This window comes from Euleptes europaea, chromosome 8 (genome assembly GCF_029931775.1).
Source record: "Euleptes europaea isolate rEulEur1 chromosome 8, rEulEur1.hap1, whole genome shotgun sequence".
Lineage (NCBI taxonomy): Eukaryota > Metazoa > Chordata > Lepidosauria > Squamata > Sphaerodactylidae > Euleptes > Euleptes europaea.
Window position 1 is genome coordinate 37,342,571 of NC_079319.1, and position 19,509 is coordinate 37,362,079.

A 19,509-nucleotide genomic window follows, 5' to 3' on the forward strand; every position below is an offset into this window, starting at 1 on the left:
GAAAAGGCTATTATCTCAATGAAAAGGAAACTGCTTTTTAGAGCAGCAGTAGAACAGAAGCAGGAGGAATTTTCGAGTGTTCCACCATGCTGGATCGTCTATTTGATCAGCAGCCAGAAGGATTAGTTGTGGCTAGTTTATCAGCTGTCATTAGAAGCAGATGAGAGAGGAGATAAGCCGCTACGTGTGCACAGCCTCACTCAGCATGTGTTTTAGTTTACATCAAGACAATGTTGGTTTAACTTAACACAGGGAAGATATTCTAATATGTTTGTCTCTTCATTGCTGCTTGCTTTAATTAGCAAGTATGTGGAATGTGGATTTTTAAAAAACATTATTTCCGGCTGAAGATAAAGGAAAAATAACTGATGAGATTTTATATTGAATTGCCAAGTCTGTGGAAGATTTCAAGGTGTGTTTCAGAAGTGCTATGACTTCATATTTGGTATGTTCCTGTTTTTTTTTTTTTATGTATGTGGAAGGTGCAGAGCATAACAATTGAGCAACGGCAACGGCATTCCTTAGCAAATGAAGAGAGGGATTTCCAAGCGTGTTCTTCATTTATTTTGTTTGTCTTCTGAAAGTGGCTACTGATAACCTTGCCATTGCCTTGTGACAGTTGTATTTGAGGCTAAATGTATGTGTGTATAGCATGTAGCAGACAATTGTGATTACTAAGCATGTTTAGGAAGCTCAGCAAATAATCTAAGCCTCGTGTATACAAGCCCTATTTTCCAAGAGGAAGAAGAGCTCAAGGATATGCATTGTTCTTTTATTGCTGTAATTGCAGTGCAGTATAGTGTGTTTGACTGTAATTCCTATGTACAAATCCAAGTGAAAGGGAAGGTACATAATTTTTGTTCTGATTTTTATGCTTGCTGGCCGTGGGCTTAAAATAGGTCAAATATACTGCTGTGGCAAATTTGGACGTAATTCTGTAACTTCATTTTCTGATGCTCGGAGCTTCACTCTTTGTGATCTTGTGTACACAAAGCATGCAGTTAAACTTCATAGGGTGTGTTTGTATTATACATTCTGATGTATTTAACTGTGTTGGCAGTTCTTACCTCTTTCTTAACCTTGAAGGAGAGAAACACTTCGAAAGCTCGGCTTGATAAATATCAATAAGCTTCCTCTGTTAGCTAATCCAATATATCTGTAACTGTGAAGATAGTGTTCCTAGATGCCATGTTCCCATCCCTGCAAGTGTTTTGAAGGTGGGCGTTGTCTAGTTAGCATCTTGTACTGTAACAAACATTTTTGTTAGTGCTATGCATTTTCCCCATAAAGAATAGTAGTAAAGTCCCCTCTCTAAAAACACCCACACTCACTCACTCTCACACACATGACTGTTTGAACTTCAAACTAAATCCAAGTTCTGCAGCCTTTTTTCCTCTTTTAAATTAAGAAAAATAAAACAGCCATTACTGTAGTGCGAATAAGCACTTTATCTGTTATGCTGGATACATATTGAAATGGTGGTGATAGCTTAGCATCTCTTCAATAATTGATTTCCATACAGACAGGAAATACCTTCACTTACGTTAAGACTGGGGGGGATTGATATGTCAATCTGAGAGAGAATGGGAGGGTAAATGTTTAAAACATTAACATTGTACACATTTGAAGGTGATATATTTTGAGTTGACAGACAGATGCTGAATACTTCTTTGAACCTGAATATTTTCTTTTCAAAAGCAAGTTTAAAAGCTGCAAGACAGTTACACTTCTAGTGTGCTTGTTATGGGGGGTGGTTCTTTGTTTCATAACAGAACATCAAGTGGAGTTGAAACTGTCAGTACTATATTGGTTGGTACCTGGAGAGTTGCTATCATATCTGCATGTGAAAATTGACCCATCTAAAATTAAGTGTTGTCCTTATTGGACTGAAAAAGAAGGCATATATAAAATCTCCAGGAATTACGAACCCAGAGTTGGCAACCCTACCCTTAGAGCACAGTATGAAGGTTGCTTCAAAGGCTACAGTTAAATGGCTAATTTGAAAAGCTCTCTGGAATCTTTCTTTCCCGTTTGCCTTATACCTGCCATGTTGTTCTTCTCCAAACCTAACATATTTTGGTTCCATTGTCTTCTATAGCAGTAGCTTAATACTGCCTATTATCTTGATCCATTTATTATTCTTTCCCCGTACTCTGCTGAAAAATATGACTCCAAGCGTTTCTCTAGGTCACTCCCATTGTGCACGTGTGCAACCTTTTAGGGTGACTCTTAAGTTTGTGCTTGATAACCACTTCCCAGGTATGGAATTCAATTGGTCTATGAATAGCTTCAGTTAATACACAATTGCTACTTTTGTCCAAAAAAATACACCAGTGGCCAAAATGACACTCTGGCATGCTTTACATGTAACAACAGATTATGGTTTGTCATTATAGAAATGAATCCGAGGAAGCGGCTGTGGCTCAGGTTCATTTCCGCTTGGCATGCAGGAGGTCCCAGGTTGAATCCCCAGCATCTTCAGTTAGAGGGACTAGGCAAGTAGAAGAAGAGGACGAGTTGGTTTTTATATGCTTACTTTCTCTACCACTTAAGGGAGACACAAACCGGCTTACAATCACCTTCCCTTCCCCTCCCCACAACAGACACCCTGTGAGGTAGGTGGGGCTGAATTTGCTCTTCTCCTATAGGTGTTGGCAAGCTGTAAACCTGTATCAAGGATGCAACACATTAAACTGCAGGCAGGGGCTCACAGGATCAAATGCACCATACATAAGTTCCACTTTTGCAGTCTAAAGTGATACAGCCCAGATGGGCTGTATGTTAATATATATTTTAAGGCACAGTGGCTGTTTTACAAAGGACAGAGGCATGTATGTCATTTTTAGAGTAAGTGTGCCTTAAAACGTATATGAACTTCTTTATGCGGGCATAAAGAAAACCATTTACCTTCTGTAGAGGTTTAATGGATGAGTTCATTATCACAGCCTAGTTGACATCTTGTAGACCTAGGCACTCTTTTGCACCTCATGGAGTTAACATATTTGGTCCTTATTATTGCAAAGAGATTTACATTGTGTGGTAAGAGGAGAGTCTTATGTTGTCAGTGCTGAACAAATTGCATACTCTGGTCTGACTGTTTTCTCCACTAGCAATCAGAAATGAGTTTTCTGAGAATTGACTGGCTAGAGCCCCTCACTGTTATAATTATATTTTCCTCCTTCCTTATATCCTGTGTGATGGCTCACTTGACTGGGCTCTCTAAATACACATTGATTCCTGGCCCTGCAGGACCAATTTGTTGTTTCTCTCCTTCTCTAAATATGGCTGTTTATTAAACTATTTTAAGTTATTTATTTACTTTATTTATAACCCACCTTTCTACCCAGTGGGGATACAAAGTGGCTTATATTGGTCTCCTGTACTTTGTTTTGTCCTTGCAACAACCCTGTGATGTAGGTTAGGCTGAGTGTATGTGACACACCCCAGGTCACCCAGCAAGCATCCATGGTAGAGTGAGGATTTAAACCTGGGTTTCCGAGATCCTAGTCCGATATTCTAACCAATACACCATATTGGCTCTCAATCTATGTTGATTATGTAAGATTGCTTCTAATATGCAGCAATTTCTTTCTTTCCAAACAAGTTGTCTACGTAATGTTGATTTAGGGTTATTATTTGCTATGAGACAGGCCCAGACATTCTCTACAAGAGCTGGGATATAAACACTCAAGATACATTTTTATTCTTTATTCTCATTTAGTATTATACTAAGATGCAAAGCAGTCAAATTTCTGTTCCTTGTAAACAGGAAATTTCCCCATCTCTCTCACTTCCATAGTTTTAACGTGCTCATGCAGTAGTTCTCAAACCTTAGCAAGCCAAGAAGGTAATACTTTTTCACAATTCCACAGATTCTTAGACTTAGGCCTGCCATGTGCCAGGTAGCCCTTTTTTCGAAGTACACATGGCAATCCATGTATACTCCTAGAGGTCTCCATCCACTCACATCCTCTTGGGGTCATTGTGGAATGCTCAGTGAAAGTGTTGGCCCAGCGTGTGGCAGCAGTGAAAAAGGGAAATTCCATGCTAGGAATTGTTAGGAAAGAATTTGCTCTCTGTTCTTACAAAGGACTCACAGACCCTCCTGGAATACCCTTGTGGACACTCAGGAATACATCGACTACAGTGTGCTAAAAGCTGTGATGGTTGCATACTCATCACATTTTTAAAAATCTGAACTCAACTTTATGTGTTTTAAAAGTTTATATCCTGCACTATCTACAGCTTCAGGGCTGTTGAACCAGCATCGTTTAAATATATGATGCAACCATAGAGGTATTTGATGTCTCTATGTTATTTGATGTTATTTATTAATTTTGCCGTCAAGTAGGATTTTCCAAGGCAACAGACTGTTCGGTGGCGTTTTGCCATTTCCTGCCACGGCATAGCAGCCCTGGATTTCTTTGGAGGTCTCCCATCCAAATGCTAACCAGGGCTGATCCTGCTTGGCTTCCAAGATCTGCTGAGTTCGGATAGCCTGGGCTATCCAGGACAGGATGAAAATTACTTATCAGTGTGTCAAACAAAGATGTACATCCTTCTATATAAGTTTTCTAAATGTTTTCAGCAGAGTTCTTGTAGAGAGAGAAAATTAGGTGAAAGTGACTATTTCTAGTAGAAGTTCATTGGCTGTACAGCAGGCTGTGATTGGGTAAAGAAGTATTTTCTTTTTTGAACTTTTGTGTCAGGAACAAATTTTGTCAAAAAATGAAAAGAATTTGGAGCATTTATACCCTGGCCTTCTACCAGCATTGGTACCTAGGAGATTTTGTTTAGAACAAAATAATTACTTTTTAAAAAATGAATGTTGCTTAGCCTGTCCTTACCCAGATCCTAGATTTCTCTCCCAGGCTTTTAAAAAGTTACACACAGTAAATAGGAAACAAACGTAACATTAAGGAGTTAGTTGATGGCCATCAGGCACTGATAAAGAACCGCTGTTGGATTGCCCCCCCCCCCCAATCTTTTCCACCTAAACTGAAGTGTTTCCTTTCTATGTCTTTTCTATTTCTACAATACAGTTTTTGTGATGGAGAAACCAGAACTGGATGTAGTATTCCAAATGCAACTACACCATAGCTCTATGAATGGGCATTAATATACTTTCTGGTTCTTTTCCTAAGGATATCTAAAACTTGCCAATTCCATCTCTGCAGCACTCTGAGTCATCTTTTTAATTAAGGTATCGATCAGAAGGAGATTGAGAAATCAGAAGGAGATTGAGACTGGGAAGGGCAGCCATGAAGGAGCTAGAAAATATTTTGAAGTGTAAGGATGTGTCACTGGCCACCAAGACTAGATTAATTCATGCCATCGTATTCCCTGTTACTATGTATGGGTGTGAAAGCTGGACAGTGAAGAAAGCTGATAGGAAGAAAATAGATTCCTTTGAAATGTGAGTGTTATGTCTTTGAGTGTTATGGATTCCGTGGACTGCCAAAAAAAACAAATCAGTGGGTTATAGATCAAATCAAGCCTGAACTAACCCTAGAAGCTAAAATGACTAAACTGAGGCTATTGTATTTTGGTCACGTGATGAGTCGACAAGAGTCACTGGAAAAGACAGTCATGCTAGGAAAAGTGGAGGGAAGCAGGAAAAGAGGAAGACCCAACAAGAGATGGATTGACTCAATAAAGGAAGCCACAGCCTTCAATTTGCAAGATCTGAGCAAGACTGTCAAAGATAGGACATTTTGGAGGACTTTCATTCATAGGGTCGCCATGAGTCGGAAGCGACTTGACGGCACTTAACACACACATCGATCAGGCCCTGAGAGCCACTGTGGTGTAGTGGTTAAGAGCGGTGGACTCTAATCTGGAGAACCAGGTTTGATTCCCCATTCCTCCACATGAGTGACGGACTCTGATGTGGTGAACCAGATTTGTTTCCCCACTCCTACACATGAAGCCATCTGAGTGACCTTGGTCTAGTCACAATTTTCTCCAGACTCTCAGCCCTACCTACCTCACTTGGTGTCTGTTGTGGGAAGAGGAAGGGAAAGAGATTGTAAGCCGCCAGTGTGATTCTCCTTAAAAGGTAGAGAAAGTCGGTATATAAAAACCAACTCTTCTTTTTCTTCCTTGGTCAGTTCCCATCTGTTTAGACCCCTTCAGTATACATATAAAGTACACTGCTGCACTTAATGTTCAAAGAAGTCTGCTACAAGTTGTGCATCAGAAATAAAAGAATGCTGAAATGCCAAGAAGGTTATGTGTTGATGTACATCAGGCACAACAGCCAGTAGCTGCTGAATCAAGCTAGCATGTAATCTGTGGACAGCTTCTTAAAAAACTGGTATGTTTGAGGGGTTTTTGATTTCGGTTAGATAAGTTGCTCAGTTTGTACTTAGCAGAATAATATGAACGTGTTGTGTTTGTTTGCAAATTAATTCCAAAATGCTTAGAATATTTTAATGAAAGTCTTAAAACATTTCCAAATTAAAATGGATTCATTTTGAATTTATGTTGGATTTCAAAAGAGTACTTTTCAGTCAGTTGATCTATTTCATACATATTTTTAAATAGTTGGGTTCACTGTTTAGTGTTTCCTCTACATAATTAATTTCCATTCAGTTGTTCAATGATATTTTCATGCAGTGAGCAGAGAAACAGAGAAAGAGAGCTAAATGTAAATCCAGAGCAGAACGTATTGGGAATAGCAGTGACTTTCTTGAAAATACTTAGTCACTGTAGTGTAATGCTATTTGATGTTGATGATCACTTAAAATTTAATTGTCATTTTACTTTCGCAACACATTGCATGCATTTAATCTCATCACTTTCGTGGTCTGCTATTTAGTAAAAACTATAACTGTCCTAGTTATTGGTTAAAGTATTTAGATACCTTCTTCCCACCCTTGTTAAGAAGATACTTTCTTGCAGTTTTCTTGATATAAAACATATGAATATAATGTTTTTAATGTATGTGTTTACAAACAGGTTAATAAGTACCACTAGCTAGCTAATTGGTGTGTTTAATGAATATTGCTCTTTGCCTCTCAGCCAATAACTCTCTCTAATTGAGGTACAAGTGATTTTGAACAAAGGGAACCTGAACTGGGAAAAGTTTTTCATGATGTTCCATCACTAGTGAGTGATTGTGCTTTGCTCCCCGCTCTTCATTTTAACAGTGTTTAAGCTAGTTAATGTAACTGTGAAGTTTAAGTTTTAAAAAATCCTCCATCACTTGAAGAATAAGTGGCAAAATCAAAATGCTTTCATGTTACTCAGAGAATGCAACTTCTTTTTCTGTTGCATTGCTAAAACCTTCTCCTGCTATTCTGGGGCTTATTAGAGGGGCTTATTAGAGGTGGCTGACGTAGTCTAATATGTAAGCAGCTCAGTGAATAGCTATATTAAGAATGTTAGCCTATAGAAATACAGACACTAGAAGCCATTTTGTGCTGTTGATGTCAGACTAGCTAATTTTTCCCAGCTTGTAGTTATAGCATGAAGCAACAAAATGTTACTTAGAATTGCAAAGCTGAAGGTCTTGATATTTGAAAGGAAGCCTTTTAATATAAAGGCAGAGATGCTGAGGCATGTGCTTTTAAGTATCAGTAATCCTTATCATGAATCTTAGCCATGTGTCTGGTGGTAAGAATATGTGGTAAGAGGTCCTGCTGCCCATTTGCAGGCTAATGTGTTTATTACATTGTCTTCCCAGTAGCATCTGTGTGTTAGCTAAAAAATTAATGAGCATTATTGGCTTTCAGTCAGGCGGTGGAAGGCACATTCCTTTTTCTGATACACCACTTTGAGGCTGTTTATAGTAAAAATCAGTATGAAAGAAACATCGTAAAGGTAAACCCTTCACTAGTTAATCCTTTATATTTTATTACAGCCTTAACTGTCGACTGGTGGGTCACTCGTAGGGTTGCCAACTCCAGATTCAGAAATTACTGGAGATTGGGGAGTGGAGCCTGGGGAGGGTTGAGTTTGAGGAGGGGAGAGACCTCACCTGGGTGAGGTCCATAGAATCCAACCTCCAAAGCTGCCACTTTCTCCAGGGGAGAAAGTAGTCTGGAGTTGAATTGTAATTTCAGGAGGTTTCCAGGCCCCTCCTGGAGGTTGGCAATATTTCTATGTAAAGGCAGTAAAAATAATATATAATAAAAATAGACTCCACAATGCAGGTTGGGATTAAAGGTAGTTTCTGGGTCTGCGGCATTTTATTTTGCATCTCTTCTTAACAGAGCCAACAGTAGTCATGATGTAGTGTTGGTTAAAATCAGCAGCCCTCTTATTAGTGTATTTGTACACTGCCTTTCAACTAGGGTTACCAGGTCCCCCCTGGTGGGGGATGTGGGACAGGGTTGCCAGACTGAGGTTGAGAAACACCTGGAGATTTGTGGATGGAGGCTGGGAAGGAAAGGGACCTCAGTGGGGTTCAATGTCATAGAAGCCACCCCCCCCCCAAAGCATCCATTTTCTCCAGGGGAACTGATCTCTGTAGGCAGGAAATGAACATTAATTCCAGGGGATCCCCAGGTCCCATCTGGAGGCTGGCATCCCTACTTTCATCTAAAAAGTCCCAAGGCTTCTTACAACATAAAAAATGCAATAAAATTAACAAGAAGGCCCTAAAATACAAAATAAAACTCAGTTTAAGTACAGTAAAAATCAACAATATATAGTAAAAATGTCATGTCTCCCCATCCTCTTAGGAAAACTAACCGGCATAGTTTTCCTGCCCTTACCAGTGGCAGCCAGCATTGTGAAGTACTGGTTAGAAAACATATGGCATGATGACACTAAATTGATAGTGGCTGAGGAAGGACAGCAGAGTGAGAGCAAAACACATCTTTCTGCTGTGGCCCCAGGTGTAGCTTCTCCCATGGCACAGACAACTCTGCTCCCCCCTTGATCCCAGCATCCTCACCTCCCCCCCTTGATTGAAGGCTTTATGCCCAGTGCATTTCAGGACTGCAAGGAGGGATTCAGATAAAAGTTCCTACGCAAGAACTGCAGGAACCTGCTTGTGCCCATTGGTTGTCTTGGCACAACAGAAGCGTTGACACCAACTCTACCTAACCATTTTGAGAAGAGACAAGATTCTGGTAGCATCTTCTCCTTGAGCGTCATGCCCCAGTTCTACTTGCAGCTTTGCCTAGATCAGGGATCACCAGCTTCTGTATTCTTGGGCCACCACTCAATTCTTTAAACAGTGGTCTGCGTGCCAGAAGTGTGTGTCCTCCTCACAAGTGCCAAGTCTCAAAATTAGGGTTGCCAGCCTCCAGGTGGCACCTGGAGATCTCCGGGTATTACTGTTGATCTCCAGATGACCAAGATCAGTTCCCTGGAGAAAATGGCTGCTTTGGAGGGTGGATTCTATAGCATTATACCCTGCTGAGGTCCCTCCCCTCCCTAAACACCACCCTCCCCAGGTTCCACATCCAAAATCTCCAGCTATTTCCCAACCCAGAGCTGGCAACCCTGCTCACAACAGTTAAGGAGCATAGGTACTCAGGCATAGCACTCACTATTCATAAATACTTTCATATGTAACATACATGTTATATAAATTTCTTTGGAAGTTGCATTGGATCTGCTGGTCACAGTATGCCGTCTTGGGTTTAAATACAGTAGGCCTTGTATATTTAGGCAGCATTATTTTGTAACCATCTGACTTTGTGTTAAACTTTTTTACATTCAATATAGGTAACAGTAGGCTGTGTGTACTTACAAATGTATCTGTAGACATGAGCTGCTAGCAAAGAGCCTTTATTTCATGCAATGAATAGTGATGATTGTGTAGAGTGGAGGTTTTGAGTAGTTACAGATGTTGTAAAAATATTAAAGTTTCTGGAAATCAATAGTCTGTTTTTTTATTTAAAAAAACAAATAATCATCCTAGGATGTGAAGGGAAATACTAGAAATTTTGGTACTGGGTTTTATGCTTGTATTGGCAGGGTTACAGCTCAAGTATGACAATGCATCAAACTTCCAATGATTTTCCGTTATAGGTAGTGCTAATAAATTTGTTATAGTTGATATGATTTGTACAACTATGCTACAGGTAAAGAAGCACTTGGGCTAACACAAGACTATTTTCTGTTACAATTTTAACAATGTTGCAGTTGGAGCTCTTATTTGATTAACTCCTGTTAGGCGATTAACTTCTTGGCTTTAACAGAATGGTTTGTTTTGGATTTTATTATTTGTATTTTTCTAATTCCATTGATGTCGGATCTTACCACACAGCTGTGCGAAACAGAGCAGATGAAAGAAGGAGAACTTTCAGAGAAGTCAGAGCTGCCTCCGCATGGAGTCGCTCCATCTCTCCCTCTCGTCTGGTAATGCCCAGTAAAATAAAACCATTATGTGATGACAGTGCTTTAAAAAGGCACCAGTGCTCTTATATAAGGTTGTGTCAATTTTCACCAATTTCCCTTCAGGATATTGTCGAAGGCTTTCACGGTCAGAGTTCATTGGTTCTTGTAGGTTATCCGGGCTGTGTAACCGTGGTCTTGGAATTTTCTTTCCTGACGTTTCGCCAGCAACTGGCAGGCATCTTCAGAGTAGTAACACTGAAGGACTGTCCTTCAGTGTTACTACTCTGAAGATGCCTGCCACAGTTGCTGGCGAAACGTCAGGAAAGAAAATTCCAAGACCACGGTTACACAGCCCGGATAACCTACAAGAACCAGTTCCCTTCAGGACTTGGGAGAGACCCCCAAAAAAGGTTCTGGTACTAGTAACAGTGATTACCATCACAAAAAAGCCCTGTGTGTGATGATGCTGTGGTAAGAATTTCCACTCCATTTATCTGGATGCTATTTGCTGGGACAAGAAAATTTTCAACATGATAGAATCTTGTCTTATATTGTCTTTTATTAGATGACACCAGAAAGGAGATGACACAAATGGCTATTTTGAGCAGGAGCCATGTATTCTCCATGTTGTCAGGTGGTATCCAGATAATGTGGCTGTAACAATGCTAGTGACCAAACAAAAAGGTGCAGTTGCTAGGGAACTCTGATGGTGATTGTTAAAAGATGCATACCCAGAACTGCAACTGTGCCGAAACTGCCCTGTCCAAACATCAGCTGTTGTGTCCAATAATTTATCAAGTATGAGAGTACACTCTGTGAATTCTTCAAGTAAGTGGTTTAATGCATTGTACCGTATCCAGTTCCTCACTTCTAAGTACTCTCCAACACCAGTTCCCCATTCAATCCATTTAATCAGCTCAATGTTTAGAGTACAGGCACGTGGTTAGAGCCAGTGACAAGGTGTGCTGTCAGTCATACATATATCCCCTTCCTTATCACAAGCACAGGTCAACATATTGATTGTTCTTATTTTTGTCAGCTTGAAAAAAAATAACTAGCATAGATATCTTTCTGTAGTTATGTAAATTTAGCAAACTCTTCATATTTTGCAAACTGTTTCAAGACATGTCCTAACCATACATTTTGAAAAGCCTTTAAGACTTAAGTGTAAAATTAGAAACAAATAACCTCTATAGCATTGCGGCAAAAGAGGTTGCACTGTTTGCTTATTTATTTATTGTATTAAAGCAGACTCATGATTATTTCAACAACATTCTGTTTGTAGCCTCAAAACAAAATAGTAAAAGGGCGTCTGATTTTTTTAAACTTGAATGTGCATGATTCAGTAACTAGAGATTTCTCTTAAAGAGACTGCTGTTTTCCTTTGTAGTTTTCCTTTGTAGTAATACAGTGCTAAATACACTAATAGTTTCCCATTCTAAGTATCTGTCAGGCTATATACCCCTCAAAGGACATTAAGTTTATCTGCGGACAACTTGCTGGTGACCCCTGGCCCAAAGAGCATCCGGCTGTCCTCAACCAGAGCCTTCTTAGCTCTGGCCCCGGCCTGGTGGAACTCTCTCTAGTGAGACCGTGGCCCTGCAAGATCTGATGCAGTTTCTCAGGGCCTGTTAAGACTGAGATGTTCTGCCAGGCCTATAGTTGAAGGCAGGAACAGTTTTTCCATCTAGCTGGCCTCCTGATCCCTGTCCCCCTTTTTTTCTCTTTGGTTATATTATTGTTAATATGTGGTTCATTTTAATTCTTATTGGTATGATGATTGTTGTTTTTCCCCTTCCCTTTATTCCCTCCTCCCCTGTTTGGGGAAACCCCCGCTTTTGTGATAATTTTAAGGGCGCCAATAGAGTTTTATAGTTACTAGAGATTTTAACTGTAACTTATGTTTTAATTGTTGAATATATTGTCAGCTGACCCGAGCCTGGCTGTAGCCAGGGAGGGAGTGGGATAGAAATCTAATAATTAAATATATACAGGTATCCTATTTCACAAGGATGGAAAGTTTCTCAGAGTAAACCTGTTTGCCATTTGAGAAATGTTGTTTGGAAGATGGTGATAGATAAAATAAAAATTCTTATTTCTTGGGGCAGGTCCTCTGTGCTAATTAATTTGTAGTACAAGGTCTCATGGCCTTTTGGCACGTTGTGTTCAGGTGGATCCTGCTGTTCACAAGTCAAGAAAGCTTCTATTTGATACTTCTCTGGGCAATAGCCCTCTGACCCCACTCTCTTTAAAGCACAAGCCCAGTCCTCTCACATTTTACCATCCTGCTCTTCTTGCTGAATTACAGCCGTGTCTGCCTAAACTTCCTTAAAACTCAGAGCATATTAGGGGGCATGGGAAGCATTAGATCAGGAACTTGGCAGCCACAGATAATGTAACAGCTCCATGTCGATCAGATGACTAACTAGGTAACATCTGAAGCCCATTATGATTGAGAGAATGGTTTATTGAGGTAAAGATAAGTGCAGTGACAGGATGTGGAACAAGAACTCTTCAAATCTTCAGTCCGACACACAACTATGGCTAGAAAAATATGCAGGTACTTGCAGGAGTAGGAGCCCAGTGGCACAGAGTGGTAAGCTGCAGTACTGCAGTCAAAGCTCTGCCCACAACCTGAGTTCGATCCCAACGGAAGTTGGTTTCAGGTAGCCGGCTCAAGGTTGACTCAGCCTTCCATCCTTCTGAGGTCGGTGAAATGAGTACCCAGCTTGCTGGGGGTAAAGGGAAGATGACTGGGGAAGGCACTGGCAAACCACCCTGTAAACAAAGTCTGCCTAGTAAACGTCAGGATGTGACATCACCCCATGGGTCATGAAGGACCTGGTGCTTGCACCTTTACCTTTTCACTGCAGGAGTACAGCGGTGTTTAGATGAGTGGTTTATACTGCATCCCCTCCTCCTACAGGTGTTTCTCCAATCAAAATCAGAACCCTCTGCAGCTGAATCAAAGTCCAGAACCAGTCTTTGATCTCTTGTGTTGCATCTTTCTCAATTTTACACCTGAGAGTCACAGACAACACTTTTGCTACGTGTGGGGGAAAAATTACCATGAGGATAGCATTCTAAATTAATATCCTGTATTTAGGCTGTGTTTTTATTATGTGCATTAGTACATAGAATCATAGAGCTGGAAGGGGCCATATAGGCCATCTAATCCAACCGCCTGCTACCAATCTCTTATTTCCTTGAATTTTTATTTTTAAGCTTATGCACTTTAAAAAATATCTATAGTTTAAAATTGATTTTACACATACAAATTAAAGTCTTTTCTTATAATCTAATAGTGCCTGTTTGTAGAGGATGCGAATAAGACAATGCTGTCACAATGAAAGCAGAAACTATTGTTATGGGTGACTAGAAAGGGAATGGAATCTGTTTTGTAGCTCAGTCCCTTTCACCAGCATCTGTTAGAACCTAGATTGTTTTCAATAACTGTAATTACATACTGAGAATTTACTTATATGATTTTGGGGGAGCTTGTGTAATCATGTGCTGTGGCTCCCATTTTAACACTTTGTAGCGTCTAGCTAAAACAAAATTAAAGGCTTACTGCTGGATTAGATGGGAGAAGGGGAAAGCTTCAATGATCTGTGAGGCGCTGGTGAAATACTCAACAGTCTTCAACTGTCACATTGATGAATCGTTTATATCTTTCTACGATTTGTGTTCCAGCGTGGTGGAGTGGTTAAGAGTGGTGGTTTAGAGCGGAGGTGTCTGATCCGGAGACTGGGTTCGATTCCCCACTCCTCCACATGAGCGGTGGAGGCTAAACTGGTGAACTGGATTTGTTTCCTCATTCCTACACATGAAGCCAGCTGGGTGACCTTGGGCAACTCACAGCTCTGTTAGAGCTCTCTCAGCCCCACCTACCTCACAGGGTTCCTGTTGTGGGGAGGGAAAGGGAAGGTAATTGTCAGCCGGGTTGAGTCTCCCTTAAGTGGTAGAGAAAGTCGGCATATAAAAACCAACTCTTCTTCTTCTTCTAAATACCTGGTGCTATTTTCTATTTCATTATATTGTACCTTTTAATGCCATTCTCTTTGAGGGGGGATTCTTGCTCAGTGGAATAAGTGTTGAATCTGTACCTATGAAGGCCAAGCTGTGTTGCTCATTTTCCATGGCAAGTTATGTATAACATTTCTTCAAAGTGCTTCACACATATGATATCAGTAATCCTTACTATATTGTTGTACCATGTCAGTATTATCCCTGTATTGCAGATGAGAACAGAGACACCGAGAGAGAGATTCATAGCTGAGGTGATATTTTGCACTGGGGATTTTTCAAGTCTCACACAGCCCAATCCTATGCATTCTTATTGGGAAGCGAATCCCACTGAAGAAAATATACATAAAAGATTGCAGCCCTAGCCAGTACACAACACCAGACCATATTGAACAAGAGAAGTAATGTATGGATTGGTATAAATTGGGCTGCTTTAACTTCCTGCTATTTATGTCTGTGAAGTAAATCCAGCGAATATAATTCTTCTTTTTAAATGATCCTTAAATTATCTTTTAAATAGTACCGAGAAACTAGACAGAAAGTCTAGTTAAAAGACAAAAAAGATAATAAAAAAAGATAAAAGTGTCTTTTACTAGAAGATTTTAAGTTAGGGATGCTAATTGGTCCTAAAGAAATTAAGCTATAACTCTGAATTTAAGACAGCTTTTAAATATATATTTTGGGGGGAACTTTCTTTAGAGTAGAACAGCAAGTAGCAGGAGGTGAGGACTTCCACTGAATTGTGCTATAATAAATGGCTTCATATGAATGTTAACCAGAAGGGCTTGATATTATGACTTTAGGCTTGTAATACCCTGTAGTATCAGGTTAGAATAGCTGTTTCTGTGAGGGATTTGCCGCTTGCATGCTGCGACCCTTTTTGAATATGTTGCAAAAGTAACAGATTCTTATTGGAAAAATAAATCTTTTAAATCCCTCTTTAAAATATACATAACATGTCACAAGTAACCTTATTTTATGCATTCCATTGGTGTCTTTGCATGTAGCTAGTCTCAATTTTCAGTTGATTTTTATTTACTTTTTTATCTGTTGGGAACCCATAGGATATGGTGGTCTAGAAACTGAAACAAAATATTATCTTGTGTGAAGAAAAGTTGTTATTGTTGCTGCAGGTTCCATAAGCTAGCGGATGACCTGCCTTTGGCACCTTTTCATTCGATTCTTATAGGGGCAGCAGTTAGTCTTGTACTGCATAGTGTTTTTTTTTTTTTTTTAATCCCTCCCTTTCTCCCAGGGGCTTAGAGCAGAGTTTCAGTATTACAACAACACTCATGTGAGTTGGGTTAGGCCGTGAGTGACTTTTCCAAGGTCATACAGTGAGAAACTACCAAAAGAGAATAGTTGTCTATACAGTTTCTCTCTCTCATATACTCTCTCTCTTTCTCACACACACACAGAGCTTTAAAAGGAAAAGAGGTTTCTCTAATGGAGCGAGAGGGTTGAAATTATAGTTGATAAAAGAGTCTCTCTGTCATGAAGGTTTGGACCTCCTTACTGAGATGCTAATTTCATATAAATCTGGAAAACTGTGACATCTTAATGAGAGTAGTGGTCAAATGCAGAAATGTATACTGTATTTACTGGTTGTCCTGTGTTAAAAATCCACAACTTCTGTCCTGGAATATCTTGGATGTAGATTTCTGTAACAATTGAATGAAATTCAATTCTCCCACATTACTTTCCCAGCAGAGTATCTATCAACCTCTGCTGACAGAAGAGAGAGAGGAGGGAGCAAATTTAACCCCTTTCCCCTCCTCATTGCATCACTCAGCCCATGCAGCTGGTCATTAGTATGGGTCCAAAAGGACTTCAGGGGGACAGAGGGTCATTGAAACAAATTTAGTGCCTCCCACTAGCACTTCATAGAGGCAACGTGGTGTAGTGGTGAGAGTGTCAGACTAGGATTTGGGAGACACAGGTTCATATTCCCCCTCTGCCATGGAAGCTTGCTGGATGACCATGGGCTAGTCACACATTTCTAAGCCGAACCTACCATAGGGTTGTTGTTATGAAGATAAAATATCAGAGTCTGATAGGACTTTCCCGTTTGCTTGCTATCAGCAAAGACTAAATGTGCTGCAACAAAGAACCATTTTGTATTTTCAGAATATCCCTTTTGGGGAAAAGAGCAATATAGAAATTCCAGTATTTAAGATTTTGTAAGAAAAGAATCTGCCTGCAATATGGAGGACAATAGAGGTATGCTTGAAAGTTTCGGCATTAGGGCGTTGCTTAGTGAAAAATTTCTGTATGAATGAAAATACTGCTACTTGAGCAATGTAGAGATACTTACTCTAGGCACAAATATGTGTCAGAACAAAAAGTACAAAATATTTGTAGCCCCTTATTGGTAGGGTGGGATAAAAATGTACAGATAAATTTAATCTTATATTTAATCCACTTTTCAACATCATGAGCCCCAAAAAGTGACAGTAAAAATCCTGGTTTAATATTACACAGTGAATCAATAATTACATCATCATTAGGCAGGGCCTGGCGTGCTTTTTACTGTAGGTCTTTGGGAAGCAGCATGTATGTCACAGGAAAATTCTCCATAAAGGCTTTTAAATTATTTGTCACCTCAGATTGTGGATAATACTCTGCTTGAAAATTTTTACTTTCTACTACTCAGCCAGTACTTTTCTTTTGACTTCATCTGTACAGTTGTCTGGCACAGTACCTCCTGGTTTTTCAAAAGTAGAAAGTCCTGACCTGTGTCTTTTCAGTTCATCAGCAATTCATTTAAGAATTATGATGCTATGTGCTTTATTCTTGCATTTTAGATTTGCTGCAGCAGTGTTCTGTGTAGTCTTGCAAGGGCACATATCTATATCATAACCAAGAGGAGTCGGGTTTAGAGATCCGGGAATGAGCCATGGGGATGATGGGGTTTTGGGGAAGGGGAGAGAACTAAGTGGTTTAATGCTATAGAGTCACCTTCCAAAGCAGCCATTTTGTCCAGGGGCACTGATCTGTCGTCTGGAGAGCAGTTTTGATTCTGGGAGATCTTCAGTGCCCCCACCCCCGGGGAGGCTGGCAACCCTGAAGAGGAGTCTTGTGGCATTTTAATGTCTAACAATTTAGAGACACCATTAGTAGGCTCTGGTCCACTGGAATAAAAGTCTGTTAATCTTTTGAAGATGCCACAAGACTATTATTTATGTTTGCTGCATCTAGGGCTGTACTTGATAATATAGGGATACCTGTATGATCCTTCTTTACTTGAATAGTCCTGGGAAGCTGCCCTTTGGAAACATTGAGCCATGTGTAAATCTATGATGAAAGACTAATTATTTAAAATTGGTGTAAATGTTTGTGATTGGCTGTTTTCTAAAATCTGTTTGAATATTTTATATAAATGGTAGTCACGTCTATACTCTAATGGTAATGTATCCAAGTTAATGCTATTTCTGTTGTGTATTTTTTTACTGGTGGAAGATTGGGTTGGTAGAGGAAAATGCTTTGGGCTGAGCTATGGACTAGTGGATATAAGAGACACTAGCAATAAAATCCTGAGAACATTTTCCTGGGAGTAAGCCCTACTGAACAGACCTGAGTAGGATTCTAAGTAGGCCTGTTTAAGATTGCTCTCTCAAAGTCTTAACTTGTGGGGGAGGTACCTTCCCTGAGTTTTCCCAGATCTATGTATATGGAGAATAAGGAGAACAAACTCATATAATCTCTGCCCTTCAAAAAGCTAGAAAAGTGGAAACTTCAGCTTTTCTAGGCAAATATATAAGCAGTTAAAAGGCAGCACTAGATGCTTCCTCACTTCTGCTTTAAACAGTCACATTCTAGTAGTGGCAGTCCAATATCTCATGTAATTTTTTTAACCTTTTCTAATGAATAACCTACTTTATGCATTATATAACTTCCTCATTGTACCAGAACACAAAAAGAAAGGCATAGAAATTATTCTGCTAGAACATGTGAATACATTTAATTGTGATAGAAGGAAAATATGAACCAAGTCTTATTTATGGTATTTCTTACCCCAATTCCCTCCCCAATGAGGACCCAAGTGGATTACAAAATAATCAGTACAATTTAAATACACAAAATACTATTTAAATAGGGGGTAAAGGTACACTAGATATCCTGGGCTGGACTGTAGTCCACTAGAGTGGTCCATAGGGTTGCCAACCTCCAGGTACTAGCTGGAGATCTCCTGCTATTACAACTGATTTCCAGCCAATAGAGATCAGTTCACCTGGAGAGAATGGCCGCTTTGGCAATTGGACTCTATGGCATTGAAGTCCTTTACCTCCTCAAACCCCACCCTCCTCAGGTTCCGCCCCAAAAACCTCCCACCGGTTGTGAAGAGAGACGTGGCAACCTTAGTGGTCCATCAAGGCCAAAAGGCTCATAGCCACATTTCAGAACCTGCAGGAGGAGAGGAACAAACGCTCAGCCTGGGTCTTAAACAACTGGCAGCCAGCGTCCCCCAATTCCACTCCAGTCGTACAAGGTGGTGGGATAATTAAGAAGATGAGACAAATAACTAATGGAAAATTGATGAAACACCCGTGGAGCAAAAAAAGAAGCATTTATTCTGAAGCTACATGTTATGTCTTCCTCTTTTTCAGTTGCTGATATGTGTTTAAGATGAGTGGCATTGGCGAAAACTCCTCTGACCCAGCCAGGGCAGAGTCAAGAAAACGCAAGGAATGTCCTGATCAACTTGGACCCAGGTTGGTTAGAATGTTATGCTAGAACTTGATAAACTCAAGCATTGCATAGGAGTTTGTTGGGGGTGTGTAGAAATATATAATGGAATGGTTTAAGCAGTTTCGTATAATTTTTATTCCTTAAAATATCTGCCTCAATGCAGCTCGCAACATTTTCAAAAAAAATCAGAATAGTTCACACACACAAAACCACAATAAACATAGCCAAGCAAAAAATATTGCAGTCGAGAACCATTGACAGCAAATCTTGAAAATCACACACCTGGACAAAAAAGGTGATTTCTAAGAGTCAACTGCAGTTTTAAACAATTGTGAATAAATGCTCTCTAAAATAACATTGTGTACTCATAATACTGATTTTTTTGCAAGAAAAAGTATCTTAAAAATGTTGAAATCACCCCCTAAAAGAACAAATTATAGCATTAATCCCTCAGTACAGAGTAATGCTATAACACAGCTCAGAAGTAATTAATAGAAG

At 39.8% G+C, this 19,509-nt stretch overlaps 1 protein-coding gene across 6 annotated transcripts in view; it reads left to right on the plus strand.

The window, feature by feature from the left end:
• NCOA2 (nuclear receptor coactivator 2) overlaps nucleotides 1-19,509 on the plus strand; it is a 170,519-nt gene that overhangs the window by 62,627 nt on the left and 88,383 nt on the right. For all 6 annotated transcript variants that reach the window (XM_056854038.1, XM_056854037.1, XM_056854041.1 and 3 more), the window contains exon 3: nucleotides 18,930-19,034. In XM_056854038.1, the coding sequence (XP_056710016.1) occupies nucleotides 18,949-19,034 (86 nt within the window). In that variant the 5' untranslated portion in view covers nucleotides 18,930-18,948. The remainder of the gene's footprint in view (nucleotides 1-18,929; nucleotides 19,035-19,509) is intronic.